The sequence below is a fragment of the Lemur catta genome, chromosome 3 (assembly GCF_020740605.2).
Source record: "Lemur catta isolate mLemCat1 chromosome 3, mLemCat1.pri, whole genome shotgun sequence".
Classification (NCBI taxonomy): domain Eukaryota; kingdom Metazoa; phylum Chordata; class Mammalia; order Primates; family Lemuridae; genus Lemur; species Lemur catta.
This window is the reverse complement of record NC_059130.1, coordinates 59,700,778-59,721,041: the sequence shown is the minus strand read 5'-3', so window position 1 is coordinate 59,721,041 and position 20,264 is coordinate 59,700,778. Positions and strand designations below refer to the sequence as shown.

At 38.2% G+C, this 20,264-nt stretch overlaps 1 protein-coding gene across 3 annotated transcripts in view; it reads right to left on the bottom strand.

Moving 5' to 3' along the window:
- Window positions 1–876: 876 nt before the first annotated feature.
- Window positions 877–20,264, bottom strand: part of MCOLN3 (mucolipin TRP cation channel 3) — a 123,846-nt gene continuing 104,458 nt past the window's right edge. For all 3 annotated transcript variants that reach the window (XM_045547632.1, XM_045547633.1, XM_045547631.1), the window contains exons 4-13: window positions 18,124–18,277; window positions 16,921–17,005; window positions 16,745–16,841; window positions 12,161–12,260; window positions 8,881–8,993; window positions 8,649–8,798; window positions 5,428–5,529; window positions 5,206–5,328; window positions 4,146–4,352; window positions 877–2,378 (exon numbers count right to left, since the gene is read on the bottom strand). In XM_045547632.1, the coding sequence (XP_045403588.1) occupies window positions 2,244–2,378; window positions 4,146–4,352; window positions 5,206–5,328; window positions 5,428–5,529; window positions 8,649–8,798; window positions 8,881–8,993; window positions 12,161–12,260; window positions 16,745–16,841; window positions 16,921–17,005; window positions 18,124–18,277 (1,266 nt within the window). In that variant the 3' untranslated portion in view covers window positions 877–2,243. The remainder of the gene's footprint in view (window positions 2,379–4,145; window positions 4,353–5,205; window positions 5,329–5,427; window positions 5,530–8,648; window positions 8,799–8,880; window positions 8,994–12,160; window positions 12,261–16,744; window positions 16,842–16,920; window positions 17,006–18,123; window positions 18,278–20,264) is intronic.

Sequence of the window (20,264 nt, the reverse complement as noted above, 5' to 3'; positions counted from 1 at the left end):
AAGCTTGAAAATCATTGTAGTGGAAAGAGGGGACAAAGAACCTGACTTCCAGGGAAAGGGGTATCACCAACAAAAGTCCAGCCCTGATCTCCTGGGCGGCTAGGGAGACTAGAAGCCTGGGAGGAAATAATGACTTCCATTCTCTGTTCCTTCTTACCACTGCCTTTGACATTCTCTATAACACATACACACATGTAAGTAGAACTCTAAAATGACTGGCCTATAATTTATCTGTCTACCCAGATCAAGCCATTGTACTGGTTTGGGGACAGTTCTAAAAAGTTAGTCATTGCTGTTTCTTTCAGGAAATAGTGGAACTATTCTCTCACAGGCATCATAACTAAAAATTAGGGCTTGGAATTTATTAAGGACTCCTGTCACAATAATCGGGAGACATGAAGGCACCAAGTCACTGGCTGTAATTCCACTGAAGAAACATAATGACTTCAGAGCAAAGCAAAACTCCAGGCCTAACACTGGGTCAGTGGTCTTATGTTTCCATTGAAGTATTATTGTTATTCTAAAAATCTCACAAAGAGTAAAGAAAAGGATTTATCAGATAAACATAATTTCAAAATTCACATTGGATTCTAGTAAATTCTATAAATGATAGTGATACAAATACTAAAACTAAGCCCCCCAAAACACTCACCTAAACATTTAGATTTTTCATTTTTTAAAAGCCATAGGTACTATAAAAATAGCTTATACCTATTGTAAAGTGTCACATATCAATACCTGGAGTCATTATTATGATTGTCACTATGATTAAATAATAAGATTTCAGTGTCTCAAGGCTATCTTCAGTTAGCCCTTAAAACAGAATCAGAAATTTAAAAGTCAGTGTCCTCTTAAAAAAAAAGAAAATGTGCTTTGAGAAGAACTTTATTCATTGAATTTATTTCCATTTGAATAAATAGGACATAAAACAAATATTTATGCTGTGAAAATCCCTGCAATTATCAATCAGCAGTCTACAAGGAGTAGAGACTATTTTTGTGTCTTTTTAAGACACACATTTCTCACTTATTTTTAAATTTTGAGTGTACTTGTTTTCCAGAATATTTTTAATGTAAGTTGTAGAAACCTGTTCCATGAAACCACAGCTCCTTGCCCCAGAACACTTTGCTGTGAGACTGAATGTGCCTATGAAAGGCACAGTGCTTTATAAATTTCACATGCTGTTCAAGTACTAATAAAATAATCATTGTTGGATCAAATATGCTTTTGGTATATGCTTTAATTTTCATACATGTATAAGATATTCTTTCAACTTTGTACTTTAATACTGAAGGAGGAGAGAAAACTTGTAAATGAATATTTAAAAACCGAATCCTCTTCAGAACAAAAAGCAGAATCAAATAACAGTTGTCCTTCGAAGCCAAATACAGTCATGTGCCACAGAGGGACATTTCAGTCAATGATGGACCACATATACCACAGCAGTACAATAAGATTCTAATACCATATTTTTACTGTACCTTTTCCATGTTTAGATACACAAATACTACTGTGTTACAACAGCCTACAGTATTCATTACAGTATCATGCTGTACAGGTTTGCAGCCTAGGAACAATAGGCTATCCCATATTAGTCTAGGTGTGCAGTAGGCTATAGCATCTAGGTTTGTGTTAACTATACTCTATGATGTTCACACAACTATGAAATAACCTAACAACACATTTCTCAGAACATACCTCTCTCATTAAGCAGTGCATAACTATATTGCACTGTTAGCTGGTGATGGTTGTTTCTTACTCTGCCTTTTAAAAGAAAACTTTACAATGATTCCTGGCAATACAGTAAATATCCCCACTCTCCCAGAGATGGACCACAGAGAGCAGTCCAGGCCAGGGTCACTGAGTTACCTGAAGTCACTGTCAGACCAGGGATTGTTTTCCACTGATGACACAATCCACAAAGAATAGCTGGAAACAAGAGTGTAAGAGCTAAAGAGAGGCATAGAGAACAGATTCTAAAGCTATGGCAAAATACAAGAAAGAATAATAATCCAACAGCTTCCTTCATCAGTTAGTTTTTTTAAAACAAGCCCAGCATAAAGCTGCAAAGACATTAAATATTGCTTTTAAAAATATAAATATAGTTCTCAGTGAATTTTAGCTATCAATTCACTCAAAACAATAGTCTTCAAGCATACCACACCTGATCTCAAAATATTTATGTAGTTTTCCAACTCAGTTATACGTTATATTTTCCTCTAAAGCACAGATATACCTGATAGTTACTTTTTACAACAGCAGAATAAAGATGCTGGAGGGTCATCTTCTAATCTGTATTTTCCAGAGTTAGGCAGATCTTTACACTCTGATATAAATGTACGAAGTTCAGTCTCTGGGAAGCCATCTTGTTGGTAATGCTACATAAAAGAATTTTTAAAACTCTCATTAATAAGCCCCTTGAAAACAATTTATTACAAATTCAAAATGGATCATTTGGCAAGGGAGGGGACTTTCCTAGAGGAATAGTTTAGTCACTTCCAAGTACTTGCAAGAAGATGCAGCCTTTAGAGTCACTCTCAGGTTTGGCTGAAGTAAAGTGGGCCTAGGATTCTGCAGTTGCCCTCTTTAGCTCTCTTTTCTGGGTCCACTTTAGCCCAAAATGGGCATGTTGAGTCTGAATGTGAGTCCTACTTCCAGGGAGAAGTGAGTCAGCCCCATCCCAAGTCTGAGAACTTCTGTCACGACTCTGCCCGGCAGGCCCATGACTGCCAGGCCAGTGTGAAGCAGGCATCTGGATGGAACCTGATTCAGGCCACAAGAAGCCCAAATGATGTGGATTAACAGGGTATTGTTGAGCACCAAGCGGTAAACATCCTAGGCTTTCCTGGGAGACCTCAGCATAGCCTTAGATGCTCCTGAGCTACCTCAGGTGTCTGGACAAAGATCTAAATGCTATAAGAGATTTTCAATCTATACACCCTTTTGGAGTTACTCTTCTAGGCACATGGATTTGTTTAATACATATCAGTTTGGGGTCTAAGATCTCTAGGACATGCCCTGACCAAAAAGAATCAGAAATAACTTAGCTTGCCCACTTGGCAAGTGCTCTGAGCCCATGAAAAGAGGTTAGCAACCTAAAATATGAGTCTCAGGCTGTGTCATCAAGAGTTGAAAACCCATGTTACTCTTAGAGATTTCCAGTGTCACCCTCGAATAACACATGCAGTTCCCTGCATACAGAGTTGAAGGTGGTGAACTTTTAGAGCACCACTGGGAGGGATTTGGACAGTTAAAACTCCATTCTTTCTTTCCTAGTTGCTTTGATGACCCTAAACATACATCTAGCTTCTACTGAAGAGAGCAAGGAAGATATTTAGTCCCTGAAATCTTGTTCGGTAAGAGTGAAATCACAGCCCTGGCTTCATGAGCAAGGTATTCATAACTATCAACTCCCACCAAGGCATTCTTTTTATCCCTGGGGGCAATTACATGGCATCATGTTTCATTACCCTCCTCCAACCCAGAAAGAAAAGCCCCCACGTATAAGTGTCTATATTAATAATACACCTAACAGAATAAGGTTATTAGAAATTTAAATATATAAGAATATTTATTCTGCTTTTCCATATTTCAAGGGGCTTAAACTGATTTTTAAAACATCTCATATGAATAACAATAGCTTTTCAAATCAGGTTTCTGACTACATGAAGTACATATGGCTAGTACAGGCTCAATCAAGCCCTCTGCTATTCAGGAGGCCAGGCTCTGGGCACGTGCCGTGCAGGCCTTGCAAAGAGTGACAGGTTCAGTGACAGCACACTCCAAAGGAAGGGAACAATTTTTCTTTATAAAAATTGGATTTTTAAAGTTCCCCACAAAATTTTGGCTTTCTGAAATTCCATCCGTTTTATTTACCCAATATCTACTGGCTGTTATAATTCTAATAAAAGGTTAGACAGCTTGCTTGAAACAGCACAATTACTTAGAGAAAAGACTTTCAGCATTCTAAAAGTTCTATTTTCTCCTCCATTTCTATTTCTCAGTCTCTAAAATTGAGGTCCTTCTCTCTATCCTGAACAAATTAATATCCTATCAACTTCCCCAGCCCCCTTAAGTACTAAATTTTACTGCTACTATATAACTTGTAAAAGAACGCTGCCACATACAGCTCTTGATAAACCTACCTTAATTGTTTCATATGTATCAGTGATCAGTGCAATGAAAAGACTTAAAATCATATATATAAAGAGGCTGATGAATGAGTAGAGGTAAATTCTGCTAAACAGCCAGACCAAGTAACTTTTCTGCTGCATTTTTGCAAATGTGGCAAACATATCATCTCCATTTATTAGAGAGAAAAGGCATTCAGAGACCATGTTCAGAGAACGAAACTGAAAAAAGAAAAGAGAAAAGCTCATTTTATTCCACATTTCTTCCCACTGGAGACCATGATATCATATTAAACATATGGGACCAGATAGCTCCAGTTACCCTTTTAAACAAATAACCTGAGGTAACCACACACATTTGCTTTGTGATGCATATAACATGTATAAGCCTACCATTTTTTTCCTGGGACAAGCATCTCTCTCTCTTGGTGCTCCTCTTAGTTGGGGCAACCTGAATCAAATGCAGAGGGGGCTGGTCTGCAGCCTCTGCTTTTCTGAGTCAAGCCTTACCCCTCCCCTTTACCTCCACAGAAGGACAACCTCGAAATGCTTCTACAGAAATACCCAGGTCCCAACCATGCATGCTCACAATCCCATTTTAAGATTCATTCAATTTAAGATAGCAGTGTAATAGTCAAGTCTACAGTAACTCTGGTAACAAAATATTCAAATATTTTTATTAATACAAGTTTCTCCCTATACTACTTTTTTAATAAAGTCAAATTTTGAGAAGGCTTACCTAAATAGCCTACTCTATGGATAGATAGATAGACAGATAGATAGATAGATAGATAGATATTGATGAATCAAACTGATTAAACTTGGCTTCACTGGTGGTAAAAGGGGCTTAATTATCTGACATATTACAAAAAAGAATTTGAGGCAGTTGAGTGAATCAATTATTCTCTCAAGTTGGTCACAACTTACCAGTTCATAAATATGGCAATAGATATGCTACCTTCAACATTTTAAGGCTAAATCATAAAATAAAAGGAGTTCATTTAAAAAGGATGACAAGCCACTGGCATTATGCTTAGAGCCTAACAGTAATAGGAAAAGAGTTATTTCTCAGTACCTTGTCGTGGTAGGGCCCCAGCACAATCCATCCACAGAAGCAATAGCCCAAGTAAATCATAGCTGCACAGCAACAGAACCTGATGACATTGGGCAGTGCTGCCTGAAGGGTCAAAATGAGGAGCTGGGAAAGTAAGAGAGGTCATTAGAATCCCTTTGTCCTTCAGCCAAAGCAGTAACAACTTTGAGAGAAATACCAACGGAGATCCATGGAATTCCTTACATTGTACTTCTCAAAGAATCCGAGATACCGGATGACTCCAAGCCACACAAGCATAGTAGAAGTCCCAAGAAGTATGCTACAGACATCGTAACTTGTTAGACTCTAAGACAGAGTGGGAAAAAATATAATCAGATTAATATAGTAGAAATTCATTTGGGCAAAATCTATTTATTGAGGTAGCTATGAGTCAGGCACTGTTCTAGGTGCTAAGGATCAAGGAGTGAACAAACAAAATTCTCTGCCATCATGAAGCTCACACTCTAGTGAAGGTGGGGTGTGGAGAGATACAATAGAAATAAATTAATAGAACCTTTGGTACATTAGCTGATGGCAATTGCTGAGGAGAAAATTCAGGGGAAGGGATAAGGAATGGTATGGGTTTGTAATTTTAAATAGGGTGATCAGGGAAAGTCTCACTGAAAAGGTGGCTTCTGAGCAAAGATCTGAAGGGAGTGAGGGAGGAAGTCAAGCAAAAATCTAAGGGAGGATCCTTCCAGGCACATGGACCAGCAAGTGCAAAGGCCCTGAGGCAGAAGGGTGTCTGGCAAGTTAGTGAGTCTGACTGGAGTGAGCAATGGAAAGAGTATACAGTAGAGATGAGGCAACAGGTAGTATAGGACCCCAAGCACTTAACAACTTTGTCTTTTATTCTGACCTAGTTGGGGAGATTTGAGATTCCTTAATAGGAGTGACATGATCAAATGTTGGCTACTGTGGTTAAGAGCAGATTGTTGGATAAGTAAGGAGGCTATTACAATAATATAGGTGAAAGATGGCGGCTTGAACCAGGCTGGTAATAGTGAAGGTGAAGTGGTGGTTTTAGAAGGTAGATCAACAGGATTTGCTCTTAGATTAGATGTGGGAGAGAGGAGGTTAGTGGAAAAGAGGAGTCTATTATGAATCCATGATTTTTGTCTTGCGCAACTGAAAAAAGTTGCCATTAACAAAAATTAGGAAGGGTTTAAACTGTGGAGGTGGGGTTTTTAGAAGTTCTGTTAAGTATGTTACATTTAAGAGGAAAAGTAGATATCCAAATGGAGATGTAGAATAGACAGTGGGATATTTGAGTCTGGAGTTGAGAGAAGAATTCCAAGCTGGAGATACAGATTTGGGAATCATTGGCAAATAGGTCCTATATAAAGCTGTGCAACAGGATGAGATTACCAAGACAGGAGCAGAGAAGAGAAGATGTTCAAGCACTGTGTCTTGAAACATTGTCACCTGACTAGGTTGCTGAGATGAGAGAGAACCAGCACAGGAGTCAGAAGACCACACAGTGACTTAGGAGGAAAACCTGGTAAATGACCACACAATGAAAAAGTGTGACAACAAAGAGGGAGTGATATGCAGTGTTAAAAGCTGCTGATAGGTCAAGATGAGGGTGAATAATTGATGATTGGACTCATCAGCATGGGAGGACATTGGAAAGAACACTTTCTGTGGAGTGGCAGGGCAGCCTGATTGGAAACGACATAAAAAGAATGGTAGGAACGGAATCAGAGTCAACAAGGTTACTCTTTTGAGGTCTTTTGCTAAGTAAAAGGGAGCAGAGAAATTGGGGTAGTAAGTAGCTAGCGGGGAAGAAATGGGCTTGAGATGTTATCTTTCCAAAAAGGGGTAAAACATGCTAATGGGAATGACCTGTAGAGAGAAGGAAATTGATGACACCAGAGAAGGAAGACTAGCGGGGACCATGCCTTTGAATAAGCAAGTGGGGATGGCATCTGGTAGGCAGGTGGAGGGGCTGGCCCTGGAGAGTGGCTGAAACAATATATCCACAGTAACAGAGAAATAGCGAGTATGTGGGCACTGATTTTGAGAGGTGGATAAATGAAGTGGGAGTTTGTGGAAATTTTTTTTTTCTATTGTTTTTGTGAAATAGGAGGTAAGGTCATTAGCTTAGAGTGATAATGTGGCAAGGGTGTGAGAGGTTTCAGAAGAGAAGAAAACATGGAACGATCATCTATGAAATGGGCAGAGAGGCCTAGAAAAATGTAGAAAGATTATTGGAACCCATTGAGGTTAATGATAGTTGAATTTGATAAAACTAAAGATTTTGCTGCAAATCTCCCCTTACTCCTTTTCTTCTGTTGATTTTGTTTTTTGTTTCTTTTTTGTCCCTAAAGTTAAACATCTATTCCAATAATATATACTACAGCCACATATAGTGGCAGCTGCTAAGTGTTGACCTAGACCCATTCTCTCTCCTTCGTAGGCACTTGCCTGGGCTGTATTCCCTGGCTCCTTTTGCAGGCGGGATTGACTAAATTCTCTCTAGTGGGTTGTGAACAGAAACAAAGTCTTGCTGTAAGTCTGTGGGAGAGCTTCCACCATACTGTGCTTTTGCTTCCCATAAGCTGCAACCTGTTTGTGAGGTGAGCTAGTGCCAATCATGCAGTCAGGCTGAGCCCTCAAGGGCTGGCACAGAAACAAAGTAGGAGGAGCTTGGGTCCTTGAATGACTGTGTGGAGCTTAGCTACTCACCAACTTGTAAAACTCTCCCTGACTATTACATAAGAAAGAAAGAAGCTCCTATTTTATCTGAGCCATTGCATTTGGGGTCTCTGCCCAGGCTTATAACCAACTCCCAGATGACTCAGAATCAGTTGCACGATGACTAGGAAAATATAAGTTTGAGCAAGATTCCTTTGAACAATATTAGTCTTTTTAATTTGGTTTCTGTTTGCATAGGAGAGTTGATTTCTCAGCTCCTTTTTAACCTAAAATGGATAACTTGGTAGCACATCAATGGGAAAAGTAAGAAAATGCTCCCATTCTCACTTTGAACGGACAGAGGAAACAAATACAAGCACTCACACAATAGTACGTTGACCTCACTTTCCCCTTCAGCCTCCCTCATTTTTGGTTGAAGATTTTAAGAACTCTTACCTTAGTTAGCTTGGTGTGTGTATGAATTTTGGTGTGTGTAAGAATTCACAGGCCCCACCTGAAGAGTTTGAATTCAGTAAGTCTAACATGAGGCATTTTAACCTGGCACCCAAATGATCCTGATGCAGTGGTTTGTGGATCTCACTATGAAAAACTCTGCCTAAGAGACTTCCTGACTGTATTTAAGGAAATTACTATTATTGATTTCAAGTTTACTTGCTGTAAGGTTTGGAAGAAATCATTTACTCTGAAAATTCTCACATTCTGGAAAAATATATTACCATTAATCCAAAGCTGACACTAACAATAGCATGATTAGGAAAAAAGTTTACCTTTGCTTGGATTTCCATTTTTAGAATTGATCCAATGATTGTCAATATGTCACTAATAATAATCATAATGTACCATCCATTGACAAATTCCATTTGATCAGAAACAGAAACTTCCTTCTTATAATGGAGGAGGAAAAAATTGACAAATTCCTTTAGGGAAAAGAGGGGAGGCACAGTGAATTTCTCTGTCAATCAAAATATCAGTAGCATTCCTAGAAAGCAACAATCCTACCTGCTGAAGATGAAGTCCTCTAATCACAGATCTAACGCAGAGGATTAACGAAGCTAAGCAAGTCAGAATGACAAAGGCATCAAAGATCATCATGTAATGAGTGTTCTTCTGAACTGAAAGCAAAAAAGATTGTGTAGTGCTTATGTGGTGGGACACTAATATGGCAACATCTACTTCTTTTTAGAATAATTTAGATAATTCAAGCATTCGTTCCAGTAAGACAATAAAGAAAAAAAAAAGCCTTGATAAGCACTCTTCCAATTAGTATTTAAACAAGGTTACAAGTCCTTTTAAAAACACCACAACCACCAATCCAAGATCTTTAATTATCAGCTCGTGATCTTTTGTTCTTAATACTGTGAACTAAAATAAAATTTTAAGTCTCACCCCCCCACCGGCTGACTGAATGGACCCCCTTGTGGCCAAAGGAATATCCCCAAAGTAAATTGCCTGCCAGGAGGAGGGAGGTCAGACATGCCTCATCATGCCCCTCCCCTTCTTGGAGACACCCTTTGTAACCCATTAGCTAGCCTAAGGGTATGCAAGACAAACCTACAGGTCCTCAATTTACACAACAAATCTATGTCTGGTGGCTTATCTCTGATAAACAGCTCCTATGTTAAAACATTCCAAGCCTTTAGACAAAGCTTCATGTCTTTAACCAATTACAAGCCAAAGAATCTTTAACCCTACCTATAACCTGTAAGCCCCCTCTTGGAGATGGCCCATCTTTTCAGGCCAAACCAATGTATGCCTCCCACATATCGATTTATGACTTCACCTGTAACCCCTGTCTCCCTGAAATGTATAAAACCAAACTGTAACCCAACCATAGACAGTCCACTTGCTCAAGGCTTCTTGGATGTGGCTCCAGGTCATGGTCCTCAAATTTGGCTCAGAGTAAATCTGTAAATTATTTCACAGAGTTTGGCTTTTTTTTCCATTGACAATACAATTAGCCTCCCTGCATATTCTATGGAAATATACTTATCTAGGTATAAAGTATTTATTAAGCACCCATTATGTGCCAGGCATTTTTCTAGATGCTGGGATACAGTGGTGAATAAGATAGACAAGGTCTCTGATCTTGTGGAACTTCTACTCTGCTGCACTGAGACAAGCAAAGAAGTAAACAAGCACAGCAACAAAATGCTTTCAGATAGTGGTAATGATACAAAGAAAATAAATCATAATAGCTAACAAGTATTGAGCACATTTCTTCCCAGGCATACCTCTAAGCACTTTGTATGTATTAACTTATTTGATCCTCACAGCAACCCTAAAGAGGTGGGCATGATTATCTCTACTCTGCAGGTGAGAAAACTGAAGCACAGAGGTCACATGATTTGCCCAAGGTTACAGGACCAGTAGGTGGCAGAGTCAGGATTCAAAACTTTGCAGTCTGTGTCCAGCTCCCATCAGTCTATATCAGTGGTTCTTGGCATTCCTTGGGAACTTATTAGAAATGCACATTCTCGGGTCCTACCCAGACCCACTGAATCAGAAACTCTGGGTTTTTACAAGCCCTCTAGATGATGCTAAAATTTGAGAACCACTGCTCTATCCGAGGGAAGTTAGTGTGGCAGAATGTTAGAGAAGAGAGTTCGTTTATACTGTATAGTAAAGGGAGACGTAAGTTGTAACTGAAACCTTAGTGATGAGAAAGAGCCACCCTTACAGAGATTCTGGAGAATCAAAAGTGCAAAGTCCTGGCCAGCATGAGCGGAGCCCGTGAAGAGAGGTAGGCAGAGGTGTCAGCCCTCACATGCTCTGCTACAGAGCTTGTCTCTATTTCACAGGTTAGACTGCTCTATACTGATGAAAAAATGAAGGACTTAAGACTAGTTCTGTGATGAAGCATCCCATTAATGTTTGCCAAGGGGCATCTAATTGCTATACAAATTTCTAAATCTACTTTAGAAAAACTTAAAAACCAAGAAACAAATATTTGAGACAAAGCCTATGTGCCAGGCACTTTTATATCCTCTCACTTTCTTTATTCTAAAGTTGGGGAGAAGCGTTATAAAGTTTACAGATGACAAAAGAGGTTTGTGTTTCAAATAAACTTGTGATTGAAATGACAGTTTATAATTTAAGAGCTTCATGTATTTGAAGTTACCTATTAGGGAAAAGAATTCTACAATGATGAAATTTCACTTTATTTACTCTTACTATCTTGTTATTACTTCTGAACTTGGCAAATCAATCAGTAGGCAACCCTAAAACAATGATTATCCAAGGACAGTCTAAATAAAGGCTGTCTACACATTCCTAAGCCCCACCTCAGACCTGCTGACTGCCTTGCATGGAGTTGGGGAAACAACATCTTAACAGGTATCCAGTAAGATTCTTTTGCTCACAAGAATCTGAGAACCCCTGACCTAATCATTAAGTCTAGCACAACATATCATTATGTTACTTATGAGGGACTAGAAAATGAGATAGATATTCATAAATTCTTTCCAGGCAATTTTCTCCAGTTCAGCTCCAAATTCTCAACAGTATTCAGTCTATACCTGAATTCTTGTCCATATTTCTAAGAATAGACCCTTTTTTCCTCTCATCTACTTTAAACACTTTTTTAAAATTTAGAGGCAGGGTCTCATTGTGTTGCCCAGGCTAGAATGCAGTGGCTATTCACAGGCATGATCATGATACACTGCAGCCTCAAACTCCTGGGCCAATGCGATCCTCCTACCTCAGCCTCCCAAGTAGCTAAAACTACAAGTGCTTCCCAATGTGCCCAGCTCCTAAGTCTACTTTTTAACCTGGATAGAAGGCAATTAAAATGTGTGGGATGCTTTAGGGTCAAATCCTACCTGACTTCTCCCTGGCTGTATGACCATGGGTACCAAGTGTCACTTCTGAGTCTTAGTTTCTTCATCTGTAAAAACAAGGGTTCTGCCTATCTCAAGCATATTTTAAAATATTAAAATGAGGAAAATGAAGGTGGAAGTACTTAGGCAGCGTGCACTCGATAAGAATTGGTTTGGGTATACACATGTAGAGTCTTGGTGGGGGACCGTACATATGTTCTTGGTGAGGAGTGGGCAGGTAAGGGCACCTGAAGAAGGTAAGGAAGGCCATTTCAGCATGAGTGACTTAGGTATTACCTGAAACATCAGATATCTACCATGAGTTCACATGCTTATGAGAATTAGGGACTTGGAAATCATCCAGTCTTTTATTTGATGTTCCACCTATCCAAGGGGCAGTAATTTAATAACTGTTTTACATTATTTAATAACCATTCTGAAAACTAGTAAAGCTCATCACTTACTTGATCCAGATACATGCCAGTCTTTACATTCTCTGATGGAAATGTCATTATCTAAACTTATTTTAATTCTTCCACTGTGGGCCTTGTTGTCAAATGTTATCTGTAAAGACACGAAAAGGTCAAAAACATACCTATAGTTTTTGAAGCCAAGATACCTCTATGCACTAATTAGAAAACAATTCTTTCAAGGGTACAGGAGACCCATATCCTCATTTCAAACCTGTTGTTAACTCTGTTCAACCTTGGGAAGTTCCCATTATTTCTCTGTGAAATGAAAACATTGAACTAGATCTTCCAGAGAGACCTTGTATTCTCTAAAACCCTTTGTTTCTAGGACAGCATTCCAGCCCTGAAGAACATACACAATGACAGTACTTCCCCTCCTTACCATTCCAGGTTCCTCCAGGTGCCCTCTAGATACGAGCAAGAGCTGGTACAACTATACTTTCTATACTTTCCTCCAACTCCCAGCAGGACCTCAGCTAGGGGTAGATTTTTAGTGCTTCTACAATTCTTCCTACTTCAGAGGCTCATTATTTCTGCTTTAAGACTTTTTCCATTTTTCTTCTGGGCCTAGATTTCTTAGTCACTTTAGCACAATGTGTATTACAAAGCATTTGGTGGCAGGGAGTCAACAGACACGTCTTCCCTCGAGGACAGCCACTTCAGGACACCAGGTGCCAAGCAGGACAAAGCTATGCCAGAACACCTTCCACAGTTCTACTGTCTTCCGCTCTAGTTCCCTTCCCCCTCCCATGGAAGGACAGGGATGGCAAGGCAAGAAAATCAGTCCTTTTTTTTTTTCTGCCTCTTCTCTTTCTCTCAAGTCCTGAAGAAGAAAAGTTCTTTGAAAAGTCTGTCACTTAAATGAATTTTATTGAAGCTTCTCCATGTGGGGGATATAAGATCTTATAGCACTTTAGATATAAGATTTCAAATGACCTTAAAGGGTTTAGTCATTCTATTTCTCCTCTTGATGAACCGTAAGCTTCTTTCCTTGGCAGTCCACTGATTTGTCTGTCCATGTCCACAACGGCTGGCAGACCCAGCCACGGCCTCATGCAAGGAAGATGCTCAGTGTTATTTGATTGAGTCAGAAATCCTTGTCAAGGAGAAACCATGTTTTTCCCACACAAAGGGCCTCAGGGTTTTACAAATAGTAGGTGCTCATGAAATACCTTTTGAGTAAATAATCTGTGGCTCAATGTCAGTCACATCTTGCTAAGATGCTAAGAAGAAGCTGAATCCCTCAAACAAAGAAGAAAAGTACTGAATGGGATTAGAAAAGATTAGATAGCACAGAAAAAAAATAGTGAATTTGAAAACATAGAAACTATGCAAAATGAAACACACAGGAAAAAAAAAGACTGAAACATAAAACAAACAAACAGCATTAGTGAGCTACACTTCAAGTGACCAAATACAGATATAATTAGAATCTCTGAAAAAAGAGAGGGGGTGGGGAGAATAACAGAAAAAAATATTTGAAGAAATCACACTGAATAAATACCAAATATAATGACAACTATCAACTCATAGACCCATGACACTCAATCAACCCCAAACACAGGAAACAAGAAGAAAATAACAACAAGGCATTTCACAACCAAATTGCTTAAAATCAAAGATAAAGAGAAAATTCCCAAAGTGCCCAGATGGGGAAAACCACATCCTAAACAGAAGAACAAAGATAAAGATGACAGCAGATTTCCTATCAGAAACAGTATAAGCTAGAAGAGCAACATATTTAAAGTACTGGGGCAAAAAACAAAATAAAACAAAACAAAAACCAAGTAACCAGTCAAGACAGAATTCTATACACAATGAAATGATCTTTAAAAAAATGAAAGTTAAGTATTTTTTAGACATACAAAAGCTGAAAGAATTTGTCACTTGCAGACCTGCATGATAAGAAATGTTAAAGGAAACCCTCAGGCAGAAGGAAAATGATACCAGATGGAAACCTGGAGTTATACACAAGAATGAAGCACACTGGAAATGGTAACTACATGGGTAAATATAAAGATGTTTTCTTATTATTTAAATTGCTTTAAAAGATAATTGTTTAAAACAAAAGTAATAACAGTGTATTGTGGGGTTTATAACATGTAGAAATAAATTGTATGGTAATAACATAAAGGCCAACGTGGGAGAAATGGAAGTATATTGTGAGGTTCTTACGCTGTATATACAGAGGCATAATATCCCAGAAGGTATACTATAATAAGTTAAAGATATGTACTATAAACCCCAAAATACAACAAAGAGTTATAGCTAATAAGCTAACAAATGAAATAAAATGAAGTCATAAAAAATAATCCAAAAGAAGGTAGGAAAAAAAAAGGAAATGATATTAATAATTGCAAACAATATAAATGGTCTAATCACACTAATTAAAGGGTAGAGACTGTGAGATTGGATAATAAAGCAAGACCGAACAACACCCTGCCTTACAAGAAACCCACTTTAAATATAAAAGACAAATAGGTTAATATTAAGAGGATGGGAAAAGATATGCCATACTAACACTAATCAAAAGAAAGCGAGAGTGGCTATATTAACATGTAACAATGTAGATGTTAAAGCAAAGAATATTAGTAGAGGTAACAAGTACCATCGCATAATGCTAAAAGAGTTAGTTCATCAAGTGACCACAAGAATCCTAGGTGTTCGTACACCTAATAAAGAGCTTCAAAATACATGATACAAAAATGTATTAAACTACTATGCATGAATGCTAATACACTACTTTTCCATTCTAAATCCAACTGGGCACACACAGCAAAGGTTTTAAAAAAGCTATTGAATGAATCAATTATCTAGTACATACCAGATACTTAGATAAGTCCTTTATGTATATTATTTTATATCTCGACAACAAGCTTGCCAGGTAGGTAGGTATTAATTTTGTTTCACAGATGAAACTGAGGCACAAACCAATTAAATAATTTGCCTAAAGTTACACAGCTACTAACTGGTGAGCTGGAACTGAAATCTAGGCTTATCTGACTCTAAAGTTTCTACATTTTATATCAGGTGCATGCTACCCAGTTTACATTTACTTATGACAATGAAGTTGCACGAATGGCTTTTATTATTAAATCACCCCATAGGATATAAGCTCTACCCCAGTTCTACAAGATGCACTGCTAAATTCATAATGCAAAAGTATAGTTTGGGGTGATCTACAATAATGATGAAAATACAACAAATCTGCATGTGGCTAACAGGCCAGGTTTACTACTGAATTGAGCCAATAGAAAGGGTCTACATTTCACAAGTGTTTCATTTATACATTCAACAAATATTTGTGTCACCTACTATGTTTTTTGAGGAATGAAAAGATTAATAAAATAGTTCCTACCTTCAAGGAACTTTCAATCTAGCAGAGTTAATAAACACCTAGAAAATCCTAAAACAAAGGAAAAGGTAGTAAGCCCATATAAAATTTTTAAAAAGAGAGAAAGAAAGAAAGAAAAGAAAACAAAAAACCCCACAAAAACACTTGGGATATCAGAAGATAGAATGTCTTTCTAAATGAGGAATTAAAACAGGGTCCACAAAGGAGTATCAGTATTATAAAAAGTCTGAAAAGTGTCATTTCTCAAATTCAAGACAGAAAGAAAAAAAAGAGGAGACTGGGTTATAGCTCAATTTCTAAAAATCAAATAACACTGATAATTTATAACTTGCTGATGGATATTATGATTGAAATTTGTAGCCTAATTCAAAATACTCTCATAGTTTTAGTGCCTTTTCTCATTAAATGCTATGTATACTTATTACATCATACCATATTCTAAAAATTTTTTTAACCCCCATCTCTGACAACTTGAGTACCACAGCCAATTAGTGAGTATCCTGGACACAGCTTTTGCTACAAACTACTATTTGTATCAAATAGTACAAAGTCAGAGAACTCTGGATGGTATAAAGGTAAGTTGTTTCAAATGCTGTCCTGCATATGAACAAACTGCACTGGGTTACGGACTCTGATCTTGTGAGGTGATAAACTCACATTAAATGCATCTTGTGCTCCCTAGAGGACTTAATACTCCATCTGCAACTGGAACATAAAGAATGCAGAAGTGATAGGGTGGGCTGCAGGGGGAGAGACGAACGAGAGCATTCAGAGGCGGCATGAGGATAAGCAGTGTGAGCAATAACCCAAAGGCTGCCAATATCCATGGTGAAGAAACAGTAACAAGAACCCTTGGCAGTGCCCTTAAGCAGATAGCCACAGGCTGTCGTGAGCCACTCATACAGAACCTGCAAACCCCTGTTCCTTTTGTGATTGAACATCTACTCTGTGACAGGCACTGTTCTTGGTCCTGGAGACAGTAGTGAACAAGACAAGGTCCCTGCTCTGGCAGAACTTACACTGAGGTACAGAAGAAATAATTAACAAGTAAATAAGTTATTACAACAAAATAGAGCTAGATGTATCAATGTTTCCCCTATACACATGTAAATGGAAACATCTTATATTCTTAATCATGCCTTAATACAAACTTTTGAAACATATAACTAGATAAAACAACTTTTCTCCAGACTGGAACCAGATTTAGCCTGGCCCACACTTACAGTCAGGGTAAAATCATAACAGTCAGGGAGCTCTTGGTGACGAACTGTCTGCAGATTAATGGCTTTCAGTTTAAACTGAAGCTCCACTGTTACGAGTCTGGAAAACAGAGGAGACTTTAGTTCAGTGGAAACATATACACACAAACATAAATTACACTCTCATCTGTGTTCCTCACCTGTGGAAGTCCAGCGTTAAGTTGAGTTTATTTTCTTCTGGTGTTCCAATGTGAAAAGGTTCATCTGGCTCTACAAAGAAACATTCTGCCATAGAAAATAACAAAAAAACATGATATACTACCTAAAATAGACAAATAAAACTGCATTTTGAAAGGATAATACATTTAAGACCATATTCAGATTCTATTATTTTTCTGAATTAAGATTTTAAAAGCTAAATATCAATACCACTTGGTTACAATGATTCATTTGTTTTTAAGACATTAGTGGCTACAACGTTTCTGTAGTGGCTAGAGGCTAGAGAAAATCTGACTCTATGTCATTAGTGTTCTATAGAATATTATCAACCTTCCTGTCTTTTTAAGCCTAGATAAACTTTGGGCCCCTCCATCTCCCTTTTCTGTATCCTAAGCATATGACTTGAAGCACTTGCGGTGACTAAGGTAAGATTAAGTAGTTTTAAGGATCTATTTTGTTTTAACATGTGCTGATAACTTTTCCTCAATAAGCACTTAAAAAAAAAAAGGAAGAGAGTATTTTAGAAAGTTTTCACTAGTTGGTACTGTCATCCTTCACTATCGCTGTCAAAAAAAAAAAATCCTCGTGTCTATAAAACTATTTGAATACTTACTTTTTAACTCAATGACCTAAGCTGATATTTTATTAATAGGTTTAAGTTGCTAATAAGAATAAGCTGCATTATTCCAAGTTCTGATTCTCATCCCTCAACCTACCCCAAAGATGTTAAATAGCGAAGTGCTGTTGGGGAAAGGAAGTTTTATATACATCAAGTATTTGCAAGCAAAATGCTCTGTAAGCATAAAATCTACCTTTTAAATTGGTGTATCAAGCATGAGGTGGTGGCATATAGTGGCTAAGAGCACAGATAGCTCGGGGCCAATTTCTGCGCTGCCTCTTCTAGCTCCATGTTGGGCAGATCACTTAATTCTCTGAACCATACTATAAAATGGGGAAAACACTCATGCCTTCTTTGTTGGTGTTTTTTTTTTTGTTTTTTTGAGGATTCTTGAGTTATAGTAAAGAGCTCAGAACAGTACCTGACACATAATAACTCCTAAAATAGTTCTTACTATGCCCTCACAGCACAGACCAAATCAATGTTTTCAGAGATGAAATGACTGATTTTAAGTATAAACCAAGAAGTTTAAAAATTGAAGTTCTAGTTTATAGAAGAACATTACCAGTTTCAATTTCTGGATCAATGTCAAAGGTATCATTTCCAGGACAGATGTTTCCTCGCTTGTAGAAGTGCTGACAGACTGCCATAGCAGACTGCTCCGTGCCCTTGTTCTCGTAAGCATGATTCCCCACTGAGACGTTGCGCAGCTGCAAGTACTTCAGCCAAAAGGAGGAACAGAAAATGGGAGCACCAGCCAGGGCAGAAGTGAAGCCACGATGTCCCTCCCTCCCCACCTGGCACGTCTCCACCTCCCCTCAGGGTGGAGACATTCACATTGACACAGCATAAGTGACCCGCTGCTGTGCACCACAAAGGCAGATGGCAGGGAGCACTCAGAATTAGAGTTCTGGGTTCAAGTCTCATTTCTGTCACAAACTTCCGGAGCTTCTAGTTCCTTATCTGAAAAAATTAAAGTCTGAAGGCCCATAATCTTTGAGGTTCTTTCCTCCTTTAAGACTTATGTTCAGGGACTGATTTTTAAATTCAATGTTAATATAAATTTTCTTTATCTTTGAACTATTTCCTGTAAGGTAAGAGTTCTACTTTACTATGTAATATAAAAAGTGGGATACAATTGTTCAAGGCAAACCAGCAAAACCTTTTCTTAAAAATATATATATATATATATATACATATATATATATGCACGCACACACATATACACACATATATAGAGATTTTATCTTTGCAAGAATATAATTTAATCACTTTCATAGCAATATTCCCCTATCCTACTCAGTCCTCAATAAAACAAAATACTACTTTTACAAATAAGAATCTTACGGCACCTTGGAATAATTGTCAACTTAAACTCTTAATAGATTTCTGTAGATGTTTCTGAAACAAGATGTTTCATAACCTACTGTGAGCAATATGTTTGGCATACCTGGTCATACAAAGGTAAAGATAAGGCGTCTGTCTTGAAATTAACAATTTTGTGCAATAGACACACAGAAAACAAATTCTACTAAAAGATGCATGTGAAACATGCTATGCTAAATGAAGGAAATAACTTATAATCTGGGTCTATGGGCTGGATTCTGAATTGGGCCTTGTCAAGGTCACCCATGAGCAGCATGTTGCCAAATCTGATGCTTAGTTCTCAGTCCCTATCTAACTTAATATCTCCATGGTATTTGATGCAGTTGAATGTTTCCCCTGCACTAAATACTTTCTGCACTTGACTTCAGGAATACTGACTGCTTTTTCTTGGTCTCCTTTGCTCAATCCTCGCATTGCCAACCTCTACATCTTGGAGGGCCTTTGGATTCAGACCACAACCTCTTTAGCCACATTCTCTCCACAGGTGACTTCAACTAGTCCCATGTTTTAAACACCACCCATATGCTGACAGCTTCCAAATTCGCATCTCCAGCCCTGACCTCTTCACTGAATACTGCACTTGGATAGCAATCTGCCTACATGATGCCAATGATGTCTAAGAGGAATCTTGAACATAAATGTGCAAACAGAAAAACCTACTCCTTTCACAATAAGCCCCTTCTCTATAAATGACTCTGTAAGTCAATCAGTCGTTCAGGCCAAAACTTAGGAAAGATCCTTTAGTCTCCTTTTCTCATATTGTACTTCCAGTCCATCAGAAAGTCATGCACTACTTTCAAATTATCTCCCCACAGGAGTCATCAAAAGATCTGAGCTTTCTCACCACAAATCTGACTGCCTCTCGTCACTTTTACTGTTATGGCCCTAGTCCAACCACTATCATCTCTCTCCTGGACAAATTAAGCCTCTAAACTGGTCTTCCTGCTTCCAGTCCTGACCCTCACTGTAGTCTAGTCTCCATCTAGAACTCATAGGATTGCTACAAGGAGTGAGTAAGTTCATGCCTATAAAAAAACACAAACCTGCTCAAGACTTTTGTTCTCACTGCTCCTCCTCCCTGGAAGCGTCTTCGCTGAGATAGCCACAGGCTGCCTGCCCTCACTTTTGTCTGCTCTCTGCTCACATGTTACCTAATCGGAGAGGCCTTCTCCAATCACCTCCAGCTGTTCACTCTCCTTGCTTTATTATATTTTCCACAGTACTTATAACCAACAGATAGATGATGTCCTTATCTACTTATTTACTAGCTGTCTCTTCCCATTAGAATATGACCTCCTTGACTTAGTCTATTTGTTCACT